General features: G+C 45.3%; 1 protein-coding gene across 17 annotated transcripts in view; it reads left to right on the top strand.

Annotated features, from left to right (window-relative positions):
* CCSER2 (coiled-coil serine rich protein 2) overlaps positions 1-25,017 on the top strand; it is a 556,848-nt gene that overhangs the window by 282,671 nt on the left and 249,160 nt on the right. For all 17 annotated transcript variants that reach the window (XM_078643280.1, XM_078643288.1, XM_078643273.1 and 14 more), the window contains one exon: positions 102-192. In XM_078643280.1, the coding sequence (XP_078499406.1) occupies positions 102-192 (91 nt within the window). The remainder of the gene's footprint in view (positions 1-101; positions 193-25,017) is intronic.

Genomic DNA, 25,017 nt, shown 5'->3' on the forward strand with positions numbered 1-25,017 from the left:
CTGAACATGACTACAGTATGGCTGAAAAAAAGCACATAGTAGGATAGGTACTTCAAACGTAAGCAGACTACGGCTTCTCATGTTTCGTAATTACTTTGTAGGATGTTTTGAATAACCTCGATTCCTGTGACATAGAAGATGATGACCTTATGTTAGATGTGGATCTTCCTGAAGACGCACCCAGCATCGGTGGTTGGTATAAATATATATACTTTTTTATACAGTTATAAATGTGGTCTGACAGCTCAGCCTAAACCGGAGGTGGGGGGTGGGGTGAATAGTGATTCATGTGCATCCATTTAAGATCTGTGCTTCTTTAAAAAATGCACATCAGTGGCTTTCTAAAACACTGAATGCTAATGACCCTAACTTAGATTTTCATAAATTTGGGAGCTAGCTTGCCCTTACATATTATACTGTGAGTAAAATGATTCTCTATATGACGCTATTTTGACGATGGGATTTAGAAAAGCAGTTGTGTTGTTTCTAATTATGTATTATTGGAGTATTGATCTTTAAATCTGTAATGTGATTTTTTTTTATACAAATAGGTTCAAATGTTTTGCAATTTTATTTCGCAGGATCACTTCATTTTCTTAAGCTTGCCTTACATTTTTTTATTCATCAAACCCATTCTTGTATGATGAGGCAACGTGTCAAATGGGATAGGAATTTATTTTGTGAAAATATTTTTGTAAACAAAAACTGCAGAAAGGGGACAATAATCTGTTGCATGAGGTGGGAAAATATCCCATATGTATTTAGTCCTACTGGGATTGTCTTTTTTTTCCTAAGAACTGATCAAAGAGGAAGTTAATTTGCCAGCTATGGTGGTGTTGAGAGTGCGCAGGTGCATGATTTAGAATCTCTCATCTGATGAATCTTTTTTTAAGTGACTGAGACAGAAAGAGAGTTAACCATATTAAAACAGTTCAACTTTTGTGTAGCCCATTTTGCCCCACAATAAGGACCTGGAATCAGTAATTGAAGCCAAGTAGTTTTATTACTGATTAATATATGCATATCAAGAGTATATTAAAAAGATGCAGAATTACAGCTGCAAGTTAAAATAGCGCAACAGGTGTTGTCCCAGTAGAATCAGATATGAAATAATTACAGCCATAGCAATACAAAAACTGGGAAATAGGAGCAGGTGTTCCTTAAAGAAACTTCGATTCTCTGTCCAAAATATGGATATGTTCAAAAATCATCTATTCGGGGCTCTAAGTTTAGAATAAGGATGATTCGTAGAATAGGGTCTCTAAGAAATCTGGATATGATAGAAGGTGTCAGCATAGTAAAGACTCCAATAGATGTCTTCAGAATTGGAATACGTTTTTAGCATGAAGCTTCACACTTGCAAAAATAAAGGAAGGAGAGATGTCTGTACCCTCAAAGTCTGAGTGAATCTGCCTAAGTTTCTAACAGTGGGAGCATTAATTAAAACCAGTAAAACTTCAACAATGATATCTCTTCCCACACCACCAGGAACCAATCAGTTCTCTTCCTGGGCTGTGCATCTGCCACCTTTGTAGACTTTTACATCCCACAGAGCTTGGACAATTACTGCAACCATGAACTTTCTCCGTTCCCGATGTGCGATTAACAGGAGGCTTCATCTGCTCAGTCTGTATAAGAAAGTAAAACCGTCAGTCATATTAGCTTTATTCGACAATTTTAATCATCAAAGCAGATGTACAAAAGATTTTTTTAAAAGCACATGACCGATAATTAATAGAAGAATGTAAGACTTTCCAATAAAACTATAAAATCCATTAAAAACAGTTAAAAAGCATCAAACAATTAAACACATAGATACTAGTTGAATACATGGTACCTTATGCCACTTATTGTTCAATATACAGAACATTTCATTAATATCAATCTTTACCATGCCATACTATTTCTTGACAGCTGTATAAAGGAATGGGTTTGAAAGTCAAAATGATGACCAAGAACTGGAAGCATGTAATTAACGCACATACAGACCACTACACAACAGAGATTGCTTGAGATTTAATAGTCCATGCCCCACCTAAGAACTTTGCCAGGCAATGACAATAGGTGCCATTGTTTCTGAGGGCAGAAGTCTGAGCGCCATATCATTACTTCTACTTCCCAATGATCTGCAGATTGGAGAGAACCACATGCGAAGCGGGGCTGTATAAGCTAGGCAGGCAAAAAATAGATGGGCCAAAGACTCCGAGTGTGCGTGGCAAACTGGAAAAGAGGTATTAGCTTGCATGTCCCATCTTGCTGAGAAAGACCTTACTGGCAATGAGACAACTCTAAATTGAAAGTATAGATTTCTATCATGTGGCTTGGTTATAATATCCCAGTATGCTTTCAGCTTTTGTAGTGGCTTCACATTTAGAAAGTGCCCCATTAGTGTTGAAGAGTCACTACTTCTGACGATGTTATCGGTCACCCAGCCCCAATATCTTTCCTTCAACAGAGCGTTATCAGGAAATTGGGTACTTTCTGGATAGTCCCATAGTGTAGCCATGCCAATACTTATTAAAATGAGTCTAATTTCCTGCAACCATGTTATTTTTTTTATTTTTTTATACGAATCTGCTCTAATTAAATCCTTAAGGCCCACAGCGTAGGGCGTCAGTTCCGGTGTTGACCAGATTCTCCGCCAATATAGCAAGGGAAGCAATCTGGCTATATCGGCCATTGACTTCCTGCGTAGGTTATGAAGCAGCGGACATACTTGGGTACTTTGTGGAAGGTTAGTAATTTTCCGTAAGAACCTATTTTCCGCTGTAGTTAATTTAGAAAGGTTCTTGAATCCCGAAAGCTCTGCCCCATATAACACGGAACTAACAACTTTCGTAATTTCCCTCATTGACTCTAGCAATGAGAGATAATAATGTGTGGGGCATACCCAGGTCTTGTAGTACTACCCATAATTTGCTGCGGGAGACGAGGTCGAAAGCTGACTTAAGGTTCACAAAGGCAGCATATAAGCTGCCCTTGTCCAATACAGAATTGTAAAGCGGAATATCTGATCGATAGTACTTTTATGTGCCTGAACCCCTCCCTAAAGTGGTGATAGTATGCCCTGCTCATCCACCCAAACCTGCACCTTATTTAGAACAAGTCGTCCCATGACCTTTTGAAGGGAATCTATTAAGCTGATTGGTCTGTAGTTTCCAGGCTGCGATTTGTCCCCCTTTTTGGGTCTCGCCTGGTTTTAGCAGCGCGCATGCACTTCTCTCGCCATGCGAGGAGGTCTTGTAATCGATTTACTTTTAGAAGTGGAGTGTAGGCTCCACCCCTTGTTTTCATTGGCTAGCGTCATACTTCAGGCTAAACTCTGACTTTGTATTGTAAAGGAGGCTTCTTAGTCCCTCATATTTACCACCCTGTCCACTTTTAGCCCCGCCCATCTGGACTGGATCCTTTACTCACGGAGTTACACGGTCTCCGTTATAACCCTGTAAGCACTCTTTCTTTTTCATTTGCAGCGCGGTCCGCTTCGGCCATGCTTGATTATCATTTTCAACTCGGGCTGCTTCAGCCGTGCTTGTTTTTTTTTTTTAAATGCTTGTTATTTATGTGGCGCATTTCATTCTGAACGTAAGCGCCGCATGTTTTCATTGAAATGCTTGTTATTAATGTGGCCTATTTCATTCTAAACGTCAGCGCCACCTGGTGGAGGAGGGGTGTTCAGTTCGGGCACTGGGCTGGGTGTGGGGGAGAGGGCCAAGGGACGATTTTAACTGTCAGCTCGAGTGACCGGAGCTGCTCACTCTAATCTCGCACAGGGGGCGGATTGGTGAGTTGTGTCACACCCACCTCCCTTCAGAGAGACTGCCCCTCCCCTTGTACAGTCCCAGGACCTGTCTCGTTTGCGCACCGCAAAGATCCCTCAATCGGCGCAGTTTCTAGCATCACTTTCACTGAAAGTTGCTTAGGTCGCGAGCCGGTGTTTAAAACCTTCTTGTGAGTGGCTCGCGCGCGCCCACTCACAGCAGAAGCATGCGAGAACTGCTTCCGGGAGAAACATGTTTATCCTTCTCCCTGTCTCGGGCTAGTTTCAATCATTTAGCTGTTTCTCCTGTGGTGGTGTTTAACCCCCTACAAAGATCCCTCAATCGGCGCAGGTTCTCCCTCCACTTTCCCTAAAAGTTGCTTAGGTCCGAGCACAGCAGAGGCATGCGAGAACTGCTTCCGGGAGACACATGTTTATCCTTCTCTCTGTGGATAGGTGAGCTAGTTGCTCTATCTAATCACATGTGAAACAAAGTGCAACTTCAATTGCACTCAGGTGTCTTGGGAGACGTACTCTTCTGCAGGAAAGTATAGTGACAGCGTCGCGGCGAGGCATGTTACTAATATTTGACACTACACTCTCCAGCCTCTTTCTAATGTTTGCACCGGAACCTGATGGCTTGCTTTGGATAGTGTTGTAATACTTTAAAACATCTTGCGAGCAAGCATCGTCCTCATTAAAAGCTGGGGTAATTAATCTTTTTTTGTTTCGTTTTAGCTCATAGTCTTCCTTTCACTACTAGGCCATGTGTTCTTAACTAGAGTTGTCACATAGTTGGAAAAATAGTCCAGCCGTAACTGTCAAAATATCTTATTTCCCACTGTGCTATACAACCAACACTACTTTTGGTGAAAACAATCAAAAAAAGGTTAGAAGGAGATGATATCACTCATGTTGTGGAGGGCACAGTATAGATTAGATTCCATCTCCTCACATAAACACTTAAAGGTAGTCAAATAAAAATAAGGAGTTAAGATGTAATCAGAGGTAGGTACCGCTAGAAAAAAAATCTTATTTTCTTTGTATATGTTCCCGCTTGGAAAAATATTTTCCATAATTTTTAAAGCGCTGTTCGCAGGAATACAGAATACAATTGGTAACTGAAAGTTAAAGGTAGCATCATTTAATTATCCATGTCCAAACTACTATAAAATGTGAATTTTCTTGGATATTATGTGCAGTTTTTGCTAGCATTCAGTTAGTTCACTCCTGTCAGGGCTGAAGTGTTAGGGCACAACAGGTGAAATAACCATTGGGAAATTCTGGCGAGTGGGGTTCAGGCGGTAGACAATGCACATGCTCCGAGGGAACAACATGATCTAAATGTTACCTTTTTGAGGCAACTCACACAAGCTCCTTCCTTGCCAAATTATGTCTTCAAGCAGCTTGCTTGTGAAGTCAGTCTGAAGCACGGAGCCTTTCACAAAATCGAAGAGCTGGGACAGTGACTATTCATTGTTTGTCTCATCAGCTGCCCCGTTAACGGTAGGGCAGCTAAGGTATTCTACTGACACAAAAAACAACGCAATTCCCAAAGCCAGCATTTTAAAATTACTGACATTGCCCCCCAGTAGCTCATTTACCGGTGGTGCCGGTGAAATACAGGCTAGGTGTTAACCTAATGCGTAACCTGTGGTCCACGGACCCCCTTTAGGTAGGTAGTCTGCTACTGTTTAGGAAAATAAATATCAGATTAATAAAGCACATCAACATAAACAGCTAAATGTAAAATTAAACATGTTTTAAATGCTAGGTAAATGTAAGGAATTTGAATGTGGAGGATGAATATGAAGTTGATACCCTAAGCTTAATTTGTAAGGACAGCACAATTGCAGACAGTGATATAGGCAATTGGCTTCAATTGAAACTCTAGCATGCACTAACGAAAATAAAAATCATTCGAAATAAAAAAGACAAAATGATATGCTTAAGTCTAGCATGTTGCTTTATTTTTTAAACCAACCTTTGAAAATCTGCAACCTAAACACCACAATGGAAATTTGGATGTTTGTGTAATTTGTTGGAGAATTAAATGAATGTTTAATAATTGGTGTATTTGTTTGACGTATATTTATTTCTTTGGCTGTTTATTTTTGGAGATGCAAGGCATAGAATTTGCTTAGCCCGTGGTTCCTAGCTTCAAATAGAGAAGTAGTAGGGTTCTACATAAGCCAAACGTTTAAAAACCACTCTTCTAGATGCTAAAGGTGGGGAAGCCAACAAATTAACAGGGCGAGTAGAGCCAGAGCTGAGTCAAGGGTCTGACTTAGCCCGTGCATGAGCCCAACCATGAAAAAGTTTAGCATGTAAATCGTGCAACAGACAGCACATACGAATGTGATAAAATCTCTTCAAAATTCATAAAGGTGTAATTATTCATGGAATTCCCCTAGATACATAGCTATAATACAATACCATTAGCATAGCAAATGGCTTTAACTTAAACAAAGGCGAGACCTATTGCATTTCCAATGCTTGTTAAAAACAGGGATTGCCTTCGCCCCTTTCCATGAGGCCGGGACTGGTGCACCCTTAGCAATTACATTTGCTAGAATCATGATATACTGACTCCATTTAGATTTATTGAAAAGGAATGTGTCCGCTAGGATTCCTTCGGGCCCGGTGCTTTACCTCCCAATACAGCTCCCAGAGCAAGGCTGACACCGGCCTCGTTAAAAGCCGGACCTCGGAAATAAGAATAAGAAAGCTCAGCCATGTCGTACTCCTCTAAACTACGGGCGTATTGGGGTTTGAAATGACTAACCCATTGGTCCTGACGTACATGATTTATTGGTTCTGGCTGCATCTGCTCATTAGGCCTTCACTTTTCTTGCAAATATGTCTCTTCTCAAGGCCTTACTATCAAGAAATTAGTACAGACAATAATACTCCTTTTCTCTAGCTAATGAAACCTTAAAAATGCACCTGCAAAGGAAAATAAATAATTGTCAGAGCTAAATAGATTTCAAAATGAAGGCCTTTAGTCAGGCTAACTTTAATAAGCATTTAAATATGCATTTCAAATTCACGGTTATACTTTAGCACATGTAACTCATAAAGAAATGCAATGTGCAAATAAAATTATACATGATTACACTTTCAAAGGTAACTTTCAAAACATATGAATGATGAATTAAAATGCATGAATGATGAATTAAAATGCAAACGTGACTACAGAATGCATTTTCATAGTAAACTGAACATTAGTGCACACGTTTATAAACCTCTAGTCTCTACAGTGAATGCATTTCATTAATGTGTTTAAATGTTCACATCTTAAAGTTATGACATTCAGTAAATATAGGGTCACATGTGGATGCATAAGGGCATTTATGTGACCTGTAGGGGTGGAGTCTAAGTTGTGTTGCTTAATTATATTTATTGGATTTACCTCCTGTAGTTTTCCAGTTTCAAGCTAGAAGGATTTTTATTAGAGCCATTCTGTTTTTTCTATTAGACTTACTTATGGACTCCTCAAAACCTTTACATTGTGCATCATTCTTTGTTTAGTTTACCTGTCCAAAATTACTCCTCATGTTTTCAGTTGCCTGGAGTTGTTAACCGTTCTTACACTGTTTTTCCCCTTTTCTCTCTGTTCATTTTTCAAAATGTAATCTTGCTTCATTTTGATCAACTTGGAACTCTGTCTGGTAGTTGCACCTGTGAAACCTTGACAGAATGGAAATTAATGTTTGAGGCATGTGAACTGTATATCACATGCTTTGCATAGCCTGCTGTCTAGTCTTGGATCTGGATGTTTGCACTTTGTTTTTGCTCGAAGAAGTCTTTTCCAGTCACGAGGTAGGTGACTCCTCCTTTCGGTGATAGTGCGCATGGGCATCGGCTCCATCGTTAGATTGTTTTTTTTCCGCCATCGGGTTCGGATGTGAATTGCTGCACTTCAGTTCGGCACCGTTTCTCGGGTTCCCTTCGACATGCAATCCACTACCCTTCATTGTATTGTTTCTCGATCGAGTTTCCCATTCTCTTCGTATCGTTTCGACTCAGACCATTAATCGAAAAACTTGCGAAGGGCCGTTGCACCTACCCGCGCTGGGCTCGCTAGCAGTCGATGGAACGTACTCCATTTGAACTCTGTCCCTGGTGTTGCGCCAAGTTTCTGTGTACTGACCTTCACGAAGTGTGCAACCTCTGTCTAGCCCTGGAACATGACGAGAAAGACTGTGACGTGTGCTGATCGTTTCGATCAAAGATGACACTTCGTAACCGTCGGGCTCGACGTCACAAGGTGCAACATCAAGGCGGCTTCGTACAGGACATCTTCAGCGAAGATTCCGATCGAGAAAAACTACAAGCTCAAGGAGCAGAGAAAGCAGAACACATCTCCGTGTCCGAGACCGACTTCGACATGGAAGAAGAGGAGCAAGTTACACAGGGTCAGCGTACAGTGCGTACAGAAGCCCCCTTGCCCCAACAACACAAGACAAAAAAGGCTCCTGTCCTTCCCCTGCCTGTGGGCCAAGGTCAGGACTGAGAAAGTTTCAGTGCCTCGCCCCAGGGCTTAGCGCCAAGACACAAGGGGAAGCCGTCTGGCTTGGGCTCTAGTTGGCCCCACGCTGGCGCTGAAATCCTCGGCGTCGAAATCAAAGCATATTGTGGTCCACATTCCACCTTTGACCAAGACTAAATCTTCGGAGCCGAAACTTTCGACGCTGAATACGGCGAGCAAAGACAAAAAGACACCACCTAAAGAGCCTCGGTCTGACGTTCCACTTTCAGATCTGAAACAGAAAAAGCTGGTTATAAACCCAGACACTGGACATATCCATGCCCAATTGCCTGAAAAAAGGAAGATAGACCAACAGGAATACCACATTCCTTTGAAGAGGAAAAATGTGGGTACTAACCCTTCACCACCTTATATTCAACCACCTTCGCCCCCTTGATCCCAACTCACTCATCACACCCACAAATTCACCATCTCCACTATCACCTGACCCACAGGATGAAGGGGATGGGTATGAGGATAGGCCACAGGATATTGACCCATGGGAGGACTATGACAGACCCACACTCGGAAAATGTCACTGACTTATATCCGTCCTGACACTCACCAACCGACGACAATATAGGATACATTGAGCTACTTAACAGGGCTGCTCATTATCATAGGGTGTAACTGCATGATGAGGTTTTAGAGGAGGATTTCTTATAAAAAGACCCTAAGTTCCTCTAAAATAACTGCCCATACATTGCCAATGCTTAAGGGGATGCTTAAACATGCCGATGAGGTTTTTAAAGATCCTGTAAGGGCAAGAACCATCACACCTAGGGTTGAGAAAAAATATGAACCTGCACCTACTGACCCTGCCTACATAAGGGGTCACCTGCCCTTAGACTCGCTTGTGTTTCCAATACTCACAAGAGAGCTAATTAACAGACCACAGGTGAGGCCCCTCCTCCTGATAAGGAGTCAAGGTTAGTTGATGGCTCTGGCAAAAGGGTAGCATCACAAGTGGCTAATTATTGGCGTATTGTTAATTCTCAGGCTTTGTTAGCCAGATGTGATAGGGCTAATTATGATGAGTTACAAAAACTCATTACATTTCTGCCAGATGAACATAAATCCAAGGCTAATGATCTTATTCAAGAGGGCAAACCAATCACCAACTAATCACTCATGTACTCCCTAGTTGCAGCAGATACAGCAGCGAGCGCAGTAAACACCACTGTACCGCTGCGCAGGCATGCTTGTTTAAGAATTTCAGGTATTAAACCGGAGGTGCAGGCCAATATTCTCAACCAGCCATTTGGTAAAGAACCCTCGTAGGTCCAGTAGTTGACACCTCGCTGAAAAAAATGAAAAAAGATACTGAGGTCGGAAAGTCCATGGGGGTTCCTTTCTTCGCTCCTTTTACAGGGGGGGGGCTCCAAGAATATTTCCACAGAAAATCCCTCTTCCTGTTACAAGGGCAACAATATCCCTCATCAATAGGCTATTTCAGAGGAGGTTTTAGAGAAAACAATAGTAAGGGAAGTGGCAGAGGCAACTCCACACACACTTCCCCCGCACATAACAAGCAGTGACTTCCTTCCACTACCCCTCAATCATTCCACTCCTGTCGGGGAATGTGTCTCCCAATTTCTCCCTGTCAGGAACACAATCACCTCCAACAAATGGGTCCTACAAATAATCCAATATGCTTACTGCCTGGAACTTACAGACACCCCTCCAAATATTCTTCCAAGATCACACGCAATGTCACAAGAACATCTCACCCTTCTAACGCAAGAGGTTTTCTCTCTCTGTTAGAAAAAGAAGCTATAGAACCAGTCCCATTAAAATATCAAGGGGCCGGTGTATACTCCCTGTACTTCTTAATCCACAAGAAAGACGGCTCTCTCAGGCCTATACTAGACATCGGAGAACTAAATATATACATTCAGTTTTATCACTTTCACATGGTCACACTCCAACCAGTGCTCCTGCAACAAGGTGGCTTTCTGTCCACTCTGGACTTAAAGGACACCTATCTCCATATCCCAATACATCCTGCTCACCGCAAATACCCCAGATTTGTACTAGCAGGCCAGCATTATCAGTTCAAGATGCTCCCATTCGGAGTAGCTACCCCACCCAGGGTTTTCACCAAATGTCTGGCAGTAGTTGTAGCTCATCTACAAAGACAACAGATGTGCGTCTTCCCATATTTGGACTACTGGCTCATAAAAGCCAGCTGGCAAAAAAGCTGTCTACGTCACACTCACTAAACGGTGCAGTTCCTCCACGATCTTGAATTCACAGTAAATCTGTCCAAGTCCCATCTCCAACCATCCAAGACACAGGCGTATCTGGGAGCCACAATAGATACACAAAAAGCTTTTGGCCTACCCCAATCCAGCCACAATCCGCAACATGCAGACTCTACTCTGTCAGTTTCAACCTCAACGCACATAGTCAGCTCGAATCTAAATGCAGTTGCTAGGGGTAATGGTGTCTTGCATCCTAACAGTCCCTTACACAAGACTTCAAATGCGTCCCCTTCAGGAGTTCTTAGCATGTCAGTGGAGCCAGGCTCAATGTCTGTTATAGATTTAGTATTGGTGGACGACCGCACCCATCGCTCTCTGCAGTGGCGGAATACACAAAACCTTAAAATAGGACGGCCCTTCATTGACTCGGTTCCACAGATAGTGCTAACAGCAGAAGCATTGCTCACTGGTTGGGGAGCTCATCTCCAGACGCATACAATTCAAGGCATGTAGAGCCTGCAACAGAAGCAGCTCCACATAGATCATCTAGAGCTGCTTGCAATTTTTTTTTAGCGATCAAAGCATTACAAGTTCATCGCTGTCACAACTAGCACAGACCATCGGGAGATGGACTATACGTCACAAAATAGATCTCCTTGCAGAACATCTTCCAGGAGTAAACAATCAGATTGCAGATCTGCTCAGTCGTCAAAGACAACAGATTCATGTATGGGAACTCCACCCTCAAGTTCTCCTCCCATTCTTTCAAATGTGGGGATTTCCAGACTTAGATCTGTTAGCCACAAACCTAAACGCAAAATGCTTTGCATCCAGGCATCCACACCCATTGTCCAAAGGCAATGCGCTATGGATGAATTGGGCAGGAATATTTGCCTATGCTCTTCCGCCTCTCCCACTCATTCCATGAGTGGTTCGGAAACTCAGACAAGCATCCCTGACATTAATCCTAGTTGTTCCCACATGGGCCCGGCAACCCTGGTTCACAACCCTTTTGGAGCTCAGTAGTTCCTCACCAAAAATTATATCTTTCAGTGAATCTCCTCACACTGAGCCATGGAGAGATGAGAAATCTAGATCCAGTCATCTCAACCTTGCGATCTGGCCCCTGAAATCTTAGAGTTTGGCTACCTTCATCTCCCGCCAGACTGCATGAACATCATCAAAGAGGCTGGATGTCCTACCACAAGAGCATGCTATGCAGCAAAGTGGAAGCGGTTTGTGATATACTGTAATAACAATCAAAGCAACCTGTTGGATGCTTCAGTTCAAAACATAATTTTCTATCTATTACATCTGCAGCTTTCCAATTTATCGTACACATCCATGCGCTTGCATCTTGCCGAAATAGCTGCATACCTACAGAATAGACAACATATGTCTCTCTTTAAAGTGCCTTTCATTAAAGCATTTATGGAGGAGCATTTATGATTAAAGAATCATTCCTGCAAGACATCCACCTGCTCCAGTGTGAAATCTCAACATTGTCCTTACCAGACTGATGGGTCCACCTTTTGAGCCATAGTTGTGAACTGTAATTTCTCACTTGGAAGGTAGCTTTCCTCATAGCTATCACATCACTTAGGACAGTAGGTAAAGTTGGCAAGTTCAGGCACTAACCACAGAAGAACCACTTTTACACGTACGACAAAACAAAGTGGTTCTTCGGACCAACCTTAACTTCCTACCAAAGGCTATTTCTGGCTTTCATATAAACCAGTCTGTTGAGTTGCCTGTGTTTTTCTCTCAATCAGATTCTGTGGCAGAACGTGCTTTGCACACTTTAGATGTGAAAAGAGCACTACTTTACTATGTAGAAAGGACAAAATCTTTCCGTAAAACAAAACAACTATTTGTGAGTTTTTTCACCACATAAATGCAATCCTATATCAAAATCAGGTATTGCAATGTGGATAATCAAGTGCATTCAGACATGCTATGCAAAAGCAAAACTAACATTAACGATTCCCCCTAGACCACACTCCACGCGCAAACCAGGGGCTTCTATGGCATTCTTAGGGAATATACCCATAGATGACATCTGAAAAGCTGCAACATTATCTGCACCTCACACATTCACAAAACCCTATTAAGTAGATGTGTTAGCAATACAGCAAGCTAGTGTGGGCCAAGCAGTTTTACGTACACTATTTCCGACGACTGCAACAGCTACATGTTAGCCACCGCTTGGGAGATAACTGCTGTATAGACTATGCAATGCAAAGCTCACATGTCTCAAACGGAAAATGCTACTTACCTTGTATGCATCTGTTCTTGGCACGTAGAGCTGTAGATTCACATGCTCCCACCCTCCTCCTCGGGTACCTATACCTCTTACTTAGATGCATATATACATGGACTTCTCTTACTAACTCCATTATACCCTTCTGCTGCAAACAATCTAACAATGGAGCTGCTGCCCATGCGCACAATCACCGAAAGGAGGAGTCACCTACTTTGTGACTGGAAAATACTTCTTTGAACAAAAACAAAGTGCAAACATCCGGACCCAACACTAGATGGCAGGCTATGCAAAGCATGTGAATCTACAGCTGTACATGCCAAGAACAGATGCATACTGTGTGTTGGAACTGGGGTCACCAGTCCCCTAGGGTAGCATGGCACGAGCGGGTAGGCATCCGAAAGCATATGTGTTAAGCAACCATGCAGCACACGCAACCACTGAGTCAGAAACCTGGGCACGCAATTAGTGACACCACTCCAGTGAGTTTGTGTAAAAACTCAAGTTAACTTTATTAAGATAGAGCAGGATCAGGGTATTAGGAATTCGTTAGAGTAGTTAGCTTAACAGCCTACTTTCCAAATGCATATGTTTCAAACCTCACATTAAATACTGGGTGCATAAATATTAAATATGCCATAAATATTAAAATATTAGATTATTAAATATTTGAAGAACGCAGGCCTGACCTCAGCCTTGCTCTGGGCCAGCACCTGAAAGTAGTACATTAAGGAATTATAACAGGAAGCATGTAAATACATAACAGTAGGCTTTCTAGTAAATTTAGTACGTGGAAGAAAACATTTCATTTATCCCACATTACCCATTTCATCATAAAATTAGCTTCATAGCTCTCTTTCCAGACACCTGTGTGTCAACACTTGGCATTAAACTTCAGTTGCATAAATATTAGGTATTCCATAAATAATAAATATTGGATAAATCCATATTTAGTAAAACTCAGGCCTGACCTATGCCTTGCTCCTGGTCAGCACCTGCATCAGAAACATTAAACGACATTCAGATAACATTGCATCCCATTCAGGATAAGTTTGGCAACAAGGGCATAAATATCTCCTTCAAAGCTTTCCATCAGTACCTTTCAATACTCTTATCTGGAAAGAAATAACATTTCCTAGCTGGAGGAATAAATGGTGCCTTAAATAAGAGTAAAATATCTCCTCAATGGTAGAACATTTCATTTGTGTAGAATATCCTTTTCCTGGGCATAGAACGCTTTAGCCCAGCAACAGTACTCTTTTAGGACCTGCCTAACGCAGGTTTGACCAGCAAATTCCCCTTTTCATTCCTCAGCACTAAGTCTGTAGTAGCTGAAAGTACCTCGGGAACTCTGCACTAGGCAGGAACATCTAACACCTTCCTATGCAGGAGTAACCCACTTTAGGGAAAATCAGGCAACCTCTTATTAGGTAATTATCAACAGGTCATTACTCAATACTCAACATGCCATAAGGCTCTAATTGACAAAGCGTCAAGCAAAGGTGAAACATTCCCTTGCCAGTGAGTAAACATCTCATTTAGTCGGAGTACAACTTTTCATTGGGCAACTACACATCTCCTAATGCATGAATGAGCAGTGTATCACTCCTATGAATCAGGAAAATCTCATGAGGGCAAATGAAAAACATTTATCATCAATGCAGCACATTTAGATAATTATTACACTGCAGGAGTAAAACGTTTTCTTAGCAGAGGTCCCTCGATGGCCTTCAGGGGCCCAGTTACCAATTTTCCCCAGGGAGGGGCGAACTCGGGTCTCATGCGACCTTCCGCCCTCCTCCCCGGGGGTTTACCTGCCTTCTTCGGCCCTTCCCGGGCCCTTGCGTTGATCACAGTCAAAAGGGGAGGGCTCCGCTTGGTTCCGGCCCTCGCTCTGCCTCCGGGGGCCCGGGGTTTATTCAGGGACAACCTCGGGGGAGACCCAACATTTCGGAGGGGGCTCTTGCTCTTTACGAGCTCTGGCGCTGCAGTCTCCCACAGTCTCCGGCTGCAATGACGGGGGCGTGGCCGGTAACACGGCGGCGTTCCCTCGTCACGTGACACGGGATCTCCTCGGCCTCAGGGCCTAACGCGGCCCTCACGGTCTCCGGGGGCCCTCTCCTCACATCGGGGGCTGCCGCAACGAGGCAATTAACAGCAGGAAGGCCCTCCAGTCGAACCGGGCCCGCGGCGGTGATTGCCCAGTCAGCGCCTCAGCAGGGGCTACAGGTAGGCGCTTGGAGGGGACTTCGTAGCGCTTTAAGGGCAGCACTTTACAGGCACTTTACAGCGCTCTGAGGGAGCAGGTTGCAGCACTCCTCCAGCGCTTCAGCAGGGGGTCATCAAAGGAGCGATCAACAACGCTTGGGCAGATTGCTTCACAGCGCTTTACAGGCACTCCACAGCGCTCCGATGGGCCACAGCAGGCGATTACCACAGCGCTCATCAATTACTTCGTAGCGCTCAGTTGGAGGCCCAGCAGGGGTGGTACAGCGCATTTCTCCTCACAGCGCTTTACAAAGTCAATTACAGCTGGCAAGCACTTCCCAGGGGACACAGCAATTCTTCACCAGTCAAGCGCTTGGAAGGGCAATGTAGCGCTTAAGCAGTTCTAGGATAGCGCTTCCTCAGTTGCTTCACGACGCTCCCCACAGGCAGACATCCTAAGCTTAAGCGCTTTATAGACAGCAGGGGGCTGCAGTTCAGGCAAATCTAGCGCTTCAGGATTCTAGCGCTTCACAAGACAGCGCTTCGCCTAGGGCAACCCCATAGGGCAGTCCAGCACTTAGGGCACTTCACAGCGCTCCCACAGGACACAGCAGCGGTAGATTAGCGCAGGGACCCCAGGTGGCGTCAGGGGCACAGGGAGCAACACAGCGCCAATACCTGGGAAGTTCCTCAACAGTCCTGTGGGGATTTAGTTCTCTTCTTGGCGTGATGTTTCTTGCGCCCTTAGTTCAGTTACGTGGTTTCTGGTTCCTTGATTTCTTCTTGGCGCAGCTGTTTCTGGCGCCCTTGTAAATAGCAGTTGGGTTCTTGTTTCCTTGAAGGGGGTTAAGTTGGTGGCTGGTGTTGGATCTCCTCAGCCAATCCCCTCAAGTGGTCCCTGGGGGTTCCCTTCCGCTGGGCTAGGTCAGGGGGGATTTACAGGTGTGCTCAATACTTGAAAGGCAGCACTCAAAGTACTGTCACTTCCAGCATCATAGTCCCTGACTAGGCCCCTCTGCCTAAACTCCTGTGTAGGTTCCTCCCCCAGGTCCTCCCCTCAGCTTCTCTCCTTCTTCTCCCTTCTCTCCTTCTCTCCCTTCTCTCCTTCTCTCCCTTCTCTCCTTCTCTCCTCAGGAAAGTTCCCTCCCTTTCCTTTTATAGAGCCAGTTGACAGTTGGTAGTGTCAGTTGGTGTCAGTTGGTGTCACCTCACCTCTCCCAGAAGGTTCCAGGTGGTTCTAGTAGGTTCCACCATTCTACCTGTGGACAGGCTGGCAGGCTAAGATGGATACATTGCCTGAGGGTTCCAGCCTGCCCCTGGCTACTAGAATGCGCCCTTTAAACCACGCTGCTGCAGCAGAGGTCTGTGGCGGCCATGTTAGGTGTAGAAGGTACCTGCATTTTAACACTAGTTTTAAACTAAACAGGGCATTCTCCACCACCCAAGGCCTATACACTGTTGTTTCCATAGGGGCATCCTAAATTAACAGGGGATAAAAAGCGAAAAATTTCTGGGGAAAGGGCCAAGTCTCACACATCTCCCCCCCAGCCAAAAGCCAGGGTAGACTGGTCATTACCTTGACGGGCTTCCCTGCTTGGGGCGGAAAAAGGTGGACGCAGGCCCAATACCACCATGACATCCTCGCTAATCCAACCACCCCACTGGTGTTCCTAGTGGGATGCGGCCAGGACAGACCTCCAATCCAGATGTCTCTGGCCCTTACTCTCTCTCAGAGTGGGGGGCAGTCGCCCCAGGCCCGTGGTACCTTTTTCCACTCTCCTCCTCAACCTAGGGTCTAAACCCTTAAGTTGAATTGGTGACAGGGGCGAGACCTACCTCTCCCTGCACCCCCTCCCAGGGTTCCGCACCCTCCCACCTGGAGTAGTACCCCTGAGAGTCACAACCGGGGGAACTCTGAATACAGAGATTCCTCTCGCCAGGTCAGGCAACCCCTGAACCTGGCCACCCAACCCAGGATCTTAACCCCGTGGCTGGACTGGTGCCAGAGTCCTTCCTCCCTCTGCACCCCCTCCCAGGGTTCCGCACCCTCCCACCTGGAGTAGTACCCCTGAGAGTCACAACCGGGGGAACTCTGAATACAGAGATTCCTCCCGTCAGGTCAGGCAACCCCTGAACCTGGCCACCCAACCCAGGATCTGAACCCCGTGGCTGGACCGGTGCCAGAGGAGAGTCCATCCTCCCTCTGCACCCCCTCCCAGAGTTCCGCACCCTCCTCCCCGGATAGGTACCCCTGGAAGTCACAACAACTGGGGGGACTCTGAATACAGAAGTTCCTCCCGCCAGGTCAGGCAACCCCTGAACCTGGCCACCCAACCCAGGATCTGCGCCCTGTGGCTGGCCCGGTGCCAGAGGAGAGTCCATCCTCCCTCTGCACCCCCTCCCAGAGTTCCGCACCCTCCTCCCCGGATAGGTACCCCTGGAAGTCACATTGGTAGGGTCCATAGTTACTGGTACCCCACCCTCCAGGTCAGGCAATCCCTGCACCTGAAACCCCAGTCCAGGTTCTACACCCCGTGACTGGTCCAAACCCCGAACCTCGGGTACGCTGCCACCATGGAAGTACCTGGCACACATGATCTCAAGGTCTTCAGCTCTGTCTCTGTTTAGCTGAAGCCTGTGCACCAGCTTCCCTTCCTTCATTGCAAGGCTCACATTCTCCCTCTCATGCTCTAACCTCTCTGACGACGCACACCCCCTCCAAGTGTTCTCTGGTGTGGCCGCCTCCCTGGGTGTGACCTGCCCCTCCTGTCCCCATCCCCTCTCCCCTCTGGGTGGGCTCCTACCCGTGCCCCAAAGTGGTACGGAGTTCCTTCTTCCCTCCGCCCAACAGGCATCCCCATCCCCTGACACAACACTCCAGTGCCAGGTGAGGACTCAGATAATTCAGGAAAAAGGTTCTAGGATGTGGCGACAGAATGAGGTCCAACAGGCCCTGATACACTCACAGGCTAGACAGTGGAGGGGTCAATTCCTAAGGCTTGCACACACAATAATTGTGCAGCCCAATTGCTGTGCACCCTGTCCCAATGGAGGGTGCTGCATGGTCACAGGTCCTGGATCCCACCGCTCGACACCAATATGTTGGAACTGGGGTCACCAGTCCCCTAGGGTAGCATGGCACGAGCGGGTAGGCATCCGAAAGCCTATGTGTTAAGCAACCATGCAGCACACGCAACCACTGAGTCAGAAACCTGGGCACGCAATTAGTGACACCACTCCAGTGAGTTTGTGTAAAAACTCAAGTTAACTTTATTAAGATAGAGCAGGATCAGGGTATTAGGAATTCGTTAGAGTAGTTAGCTTAACAGCCTACTTTCCAAATGCATATGTTTCAAACCTCACATTAAATACTGGGTGCATAAATATTAAATATGCCATAAATATTAAAATATTAGATTATTAAATATTTGAAGGACGCAGGCCTGACCTCAGCCTTGCTCTGGGCCAGCACCTGAAAGTAGTACATTAAGGAATTATAACAGGAAGCATGTAAATACATAACAGTAGGCTTTCTAGTAAATTTAGTACGTGGAAGAAAACATTTCATTTATCCCACATTACCCATTTCATCATAAAATTAGCTTCATAGCTCTCTTTCCAGACACCTGTGTGTCAACACTTGGCATTAAACTTCAGTTGCATAAATATTAGGTATTCCATAAATATTAAATATTGGATAAATCCATATTTAGTAAAACTCAGGCCTGACCTATGCCTTGCTCCTGGTCAGCACCTGCATCAGAAACATTAAACGACATTCAGATAACATTGCATCCCATTCAGGATAAGTTTGGCAACAAGGGCATAAATATCTCCTTCAAAGCTTTCCATCAGTACCTTTCAATACTCTTATCTGGAAAGAAATAACATTTCCTAGCTGGAGGAATAAATGGTGCCTTAAATAAGAGTAAAATATCTCCTCAATGGTAGAACATTTCATTTGTGTAGAATATCCTTTTCCTGGGCATAGAACGCTTTAGCCCAGCAACAGTACTCTTTTAGGACCTGCCTAACGCAGGTTTGACCAGCAAATTCCCCTTTTCATTCCTCAGCACTAAGTCTGTAGTAGCTGAAAGTACCTCGGGAACTCTGCACTAGGCAGGAACATCTAACACCTTCCTATGCAGGAGTAACCCACTTTAGGGAAAATCAGGCAACCTCTTATTAGGTAATTATCAACAGGTCATTACTCAATACTCAACATGCCATAAGGCTCTAATTGACAAAGCGTCAAGCAAAGGTGAAACATTCCCTTGCCAGTGAGTAAACATCTCATTTAGTCGGAGTACAACTTTTCATTGGGCAACTACACATCTCCTAATGCATGAATGACCAGTGTATCACTCCTATGAATCAGGAAAATCTCATGAGGGCAAATGAAAAACATTTATCATCAATGCAGCACATTTAGATAATTATTACACTGCAGGAGTAAAACGTTTTCTTAGCAGAGGTCCCTCGATGGCCTTCAGGGGCCCAGTTACCAATTTTCCCCAGGGAGGGGCGAACTCGGGTCTCATGCGACCTTCCGCCCTCCTCCCCGGGGGTTTACCTGCCTTCTTCGGCCCTTCCCGGGCCCTTGCGTTGATCACAGTCAAAAGGGGAGGGCTCCGCTTGGTTCCGGCCCTCGCTCTGCCTCCGGGGGCCCGGGGTTTATTCAGGGACAACCTCGGGGGAGACCCAACATTTCGGAGGGGGCTCTTGCTCTTTACGAGCTCTGGCGCTGCAGTCTCCCACAGTCTCCGGCTGCAATGACGGGGGCGTGGCCGGTAACACGGCGGCGTTCCCTCGTCACGTGACACGGGATCTCCTCGGCCTCAGGGCCTAACGCGGCCCTCACGGTCTCCGGCGGCCCTCTCCTCACATCGGGGGCTGCCGCAACGAGGCAATTAACAGCAGGAAGGCCCTCCAGTCGAACCGGGCCCGCGGCGGTGATTGCCCAGTCAGCGCCTCAGCAGGGGCTACAGGTAGGCGCTTGGAGGGGACTTCGTAGCGCTTTAAGGGCAGCGCTTTACAGGCACTTTACAGCGCTCTGAGGGAGCAGGTTGCAGCACTCCTCCAGCGCTTCAGCAGGGGGTCATCAAAGGAGCGATCAACAACGCTTGGGCAGATTGCTTCACAGCGCTTTACAGGCACTCCACAGCGCTCCGATGGGCCACAGCAGGCGATTACCACAGCGCTCATCAATTACTTCGTAGCGCTCAGTTGGAGGCCCAGCAGGGGTGGTACAGCGCATTCCTCCTCACAGCGCTTTACAAAGTCAATTACAGCTGGCAAGCACTTCCCAGGGGACACAGCAATTCTTCACCAGTCAAGCGCTTGGAAGGGCAATGTAGCGCTTAAGCAGTTCTAGGATAGCGCTTCCTCAGTTGCTTCACGACGCTCCCCACAGGCAGACATCCTAAGCTTAAGCGCTTTATAGACAGCAGGGGGCTGCAGTTCAGGCAAATCTAGCGCTTCAGGATTCTAGCGCTTCACAAGACAGCGCTTCGCCTAGGGCAACCCCATAGGGCAGTCCAGCACTTAGGACACTTCACAGCGCTCCCACAGGACACAGCAGCGGTAGATTAGCGCAGGGACCCCAGGTGGCGTCAGGGGCACAGGGAGCAACACAGCGCCAATACCTGGGAAGTTCCTCAACAGTCCTGTGGGGATTTAGTTCTCTTCTTGGCGTGATGTTTCTTGCGCCCTTAGTTCAGTTACGTGGTTTCTGGTTCCTTGATTTCTTCTTGGCGCAGCTGTTTCTGGCGCCCTTGTAAATAGCAGTTGGGTTCTTGTTTCCTTGAAGGGGGTTAAGTTGGTGGCTGGTGTTGGATCTCCTCAGCCAATCCCCTCAAGTGGTCCCTGGGGGTTCCCTTCCGCTGGGCTAGGTCAGGGGGGATTTACAGGTGTGCTCAATACTTGAAAGGCAGCACTCAAAGTACTGTCACTTCCAGCATCATAGTCCCTGACTAGGCCCCTCTGCCTAAACTCCTGTGTAGGTTCCTCCCCCAGGTCCTCCCCTCAGCTTCTCTCCTTCTTCTCCCTTCTCTCCTTCTCTCCCTTCTCTCCTTCTCTCCTCAGGAAAGTTCCCTCCCTTTCCTTTTATAGAGCCAGTTGACAGTTGGTAGTGTCAGTTGGTGTCAGTTGGTGTCAGTTGGTGTCACCTCACCTCTCCCAGAAGGTTCCAGGTGGTTCTAGTAGGTTCCACCATTCTACCTGTGGACAGGCTGGCAGGCTAAGATGGATACATTGCCTGAGGGTTCCAGCCTGCCCCTGGCTACTAGAATGCGCCCTTTAAACCACGCTGCTGCAGCAGAGGTCTGTGGCGGCCATGTTAGGTGTAGAAGGTACCTGCATTTTAACACTAGTTTTAAACTAAACAGGGCATTCTCCACCACCCAAGGCCTATACACTGTTGTTTCCATAGGGGCATCCTAAATTAACAGGGGATAAAAAGCGAAAAATTTCTGGGGAAAGGGCCAAGTCTCACACTGTGTAAGAAGCATTTTCCTTCTGTCACCTAGATATCTATACGATGAAGGAGCTGAACGGGTTCTGCAAGGAGAGGCACTGGCTGTGAAAAGGAGATCCCTAAGTCTGTATCTTGAGGAAGCCCTGTTTTCTTGCGCGGAAGCACGCTGGGTAGCAACACTAGCAGATGACTCTGAGGGGAGGGATCTCCAGACAGAGTTCCAAGAGGGCAGTGGCCCTAAGATGGAAGTTGAGGAGAACAGTTATTCTGCAGAGGCTCCAAAGGCAACCCGTGGGCTGTGTGAGCTGTTCCTAATTATATATCGCCAAAGAGGGTAGATGCAAACAATCTGAGTACTGTCTGTTGCCCACCATCCCAGAGATAACATTCTTTACAGTCATATATGTAGTGTGACAGATTTGAAAGCAAAATGCGTTGAACAGTCTGTATGTGTTACAAAGTATACACTGCCTTTAGAAATGGAGATCCAACCCTATCCAATTTTTAAGGCTCTACAATGTATACTTATACAACTTAAAAACTTGAAGCCCACTCTTCCCCAAAACCCAAAATTGCTCCTTCTCTAAATAGATGTAGATTAGCCAGGATGTCCTAGCTTTTGAGTATCTGACCTGGGGATGATGCAGACAACCTCACCTACAAGTCGTAGACAATGTTCCTCCTATTGACAAAATCTGTAAAGTTCTCTGTGTCTTTGGCCATGTAAGTGGGCCAGCATCTCTGGCAAAGATTTCAAGAGTGACCATGTTTCTGTGATCTCCGACTCCATCCCTGCTCTGTGTAAGATTTTTGTCTATCCCCAGCATATGCCATAACCTGTGGTATCGCTCCAGAAATATTTTGTGTTCTACTACTTTCATTGTGCTACTACTGTTTGCTTAGCCGTCGGTCATAGCAGCTTGGTTAGTGTACATGCCTCTCTGGTTGTCCCCAGTCAATCTTTACCGCCTGCTACAAGAGTGCACTCACAGGGTAGGCCTGGGATCTCAGCTCTGTAATCTGAAAAACTCTCCCATGGGCGGCTGCCCCAAAATGTATCTTCAGGCTATGCCATATAGTGTGCATCACTATTTCCCTTTCACTGTGCTCCCTCCAGCAATTCTGAGACTGTTGTGCATCAAAGGTGTGTAACCACGAGAGAGTGCAGTGCCAATCAATATAGAAGTTCGAAGCTAGCTTCAATACAAGTGACATTTTTAGCCCCATTGGTACATGTTGCTCCTTGGACTCGTATAGTCGGAGCTTGTAAGTGGAACAGTGCTGCCGGCAGAACCAGCTATTTTTCAATGCTATACAAGTTAGCTGTGAGAGGTGTATACCATGCCATCATCTTTGCTTCGGTAGAACAGTGGCAGATATTGAGCAGCAAAAAGGTATCTGCTGTGAATAGTGATGTTTTTCCCCAAATATCTGATCAGTCTAATGACCTAAGTAAATAACATGTCACTATGTAGGCTACACAATACAGCAGGATGCTTTAAGGTTAAGGGCCTTGCATTTTGCCAGATTTATCTTGTATCTGAATATATTGCTGAAGTGATCTAGTTCATTTAATGGCATGACAACATTTGCAAAATGAGTAAGTTTAATCTGTACTGGACCTAGCTTATGCCCCATATACCTTGATTGATCCTGACACATTGAGACGATCGCTCAAGATATAGGGCTTAGAAAGCGGGTGCAGCTATCAAATGAGACACTTTCTTGGTGCTGTCTCTCACTCCACGTCCCTCTACAAACCTTGGCTGGTCTGGATTTATCAACTTTGGTTGCACAGCACTCTATCCGTTTGCTAGGATGATATCATAAATGTTTGTTTCTATTGAGGTGCGAAGTAGGTATGTACGACTCGTTTGTTTTTGGCTTGAGCTTAAAATTTTAGCTTCTGTCTTGGTAGGAGTTGTCCTTATTGTCAAGGTAAAGGTGTTGTAGAGTGTCACCTTCAAATCCAATGTCCCAGGCCAAAACGCTTTCTAAAATTGTAGTGTATACTTATTGGGCGACTGAGGCCTTAGGTATCTTAATGTGCTGTGGGTTGGCAAGTTACTCTCTCTGCTGTGTTAGCTTGTCTGGGTTAGCTTACTTTAAGTATCCTGCAATCTGGTCAGGCCAGTGGGGGGGATAGAGGGCCAAACTGTAAAGAATTGTTGATACAAGTCCGAACCTGCATGTGATCTCCCTGTTTTTTTCAGCTTAAGCGTTGATACCTTTTCTAGCGGGTTCGGTGTCGTCGCCCCTTGGCTTAGGAGCCTTGTGCGACTTCCCCTCTTCGGCAACCCTTGGGTGGGTGCCGTGGGTTTCTTTCGGCCGCGGCTGACCTTTGATCACCTTTTTGTTCGGCGTCGGGCTGCCTTGGCTGTTTTTGGTTCCTGGCCCTTCGGTTCCAACGGATCTTTGGTTCTTACCTTGTCCGTCTTTTTCTTCGATTCCTTCACCTTCTTTTCGGCGTCCTTTTCTATAACTTTGACGTTCGATCCTGCATGTGTGGACTCCTCTGTCGCTCGAGAAATCGATCTCGCTCATGGAAGATTTCTTTATTGGCATCGACATCGTGGCATAGTGGGCCTGTTTCTGATTTTGGCGTGCCCAGAGAGTCTTCGGCAGGAACACCTGCACAAGCCTCAGTCAAAGATCAAATAGTACTTTATTCGGTTAAAAAGCAATAACCATAAAAGCAACAGAAAGTCACAGTTCATTTACAATTTTGAATAGTATAGTAATTTACAAGGAAGAAGTTAATATAATACATAGTATTTACACTGGTACGATTCGTTTAAACAAATTGATTTCCGATATTTAAAAACCTGTTTAAAATACTCAGATAGTGAGGCAACAGTAAAAACATTGTCCATTTTTTGCAATTCTAAAAATGCTGGGCGACATCTGTACAAATTCATTTCCTTGAGGATAGGGACGATCAATTTTCTACGGGGCAATGTATAAAATTTACAAAAGAATAGAACATGGATGTTAGATTGTACTGATTTTTCGTCACAAGGGCATACAGGCAATTCATTGGACCACGAGTTCATTTCAGGGAAAGTAAATAATCTAAAAACAATATTAGCTCTGAAACGTGTTAAAAGAAATCTATCATAATTCGGCATATGTAAGCTTAAATATGGCTGTAGTTTGTCTCTGGTTAAAATTAGCTGATGCGAAGTAACAGAATTTTTCGTAGTTTCTTCGAGCAGTCTTTTTTTCTCTAAGGCAGTCCATACACAGTTTTTTCAATGCTTTTCTGGGGATGTGTACCATAGTGGACGGATCGTCATAATATTGTGAACAGTCAATTTCCTTCGGAAATATTCTAATATAGTTTAGCCATTCAACTCCGTTTACTCTACCAAGTTTTAAAACATCCTGTAGTATTGCACGGTTTAGTACACATTCATTCACAGTCCAGACTCTGTGCCATAAGAGAATGGGTTGTACTCTAATTGTTGCAGAAATATACGGCAACCCCAGCTCAGCATGACAAATGAAAGTCGCTGTACTTTCTGGTAATGATAGGATATGCCGTAGAAATTTATTTTCAGCTATTTGGAGTGCCTTTAT

The sequence above is a fragment of the Lissotriton helveticus genome, chromosome 5_1 (genome assembly GCF_964261635.1).
Source record: "Lissotriton helveticus chromosome 5_1, aLisHel1.1, whole genome shotgun sequence".
Taxonomy (NCBI): Eukaryota; Metazoa; Chordata; class Amphibia; order Caudata; family Salamandridae; genus Lissotriton; species Lissotriton helveticus.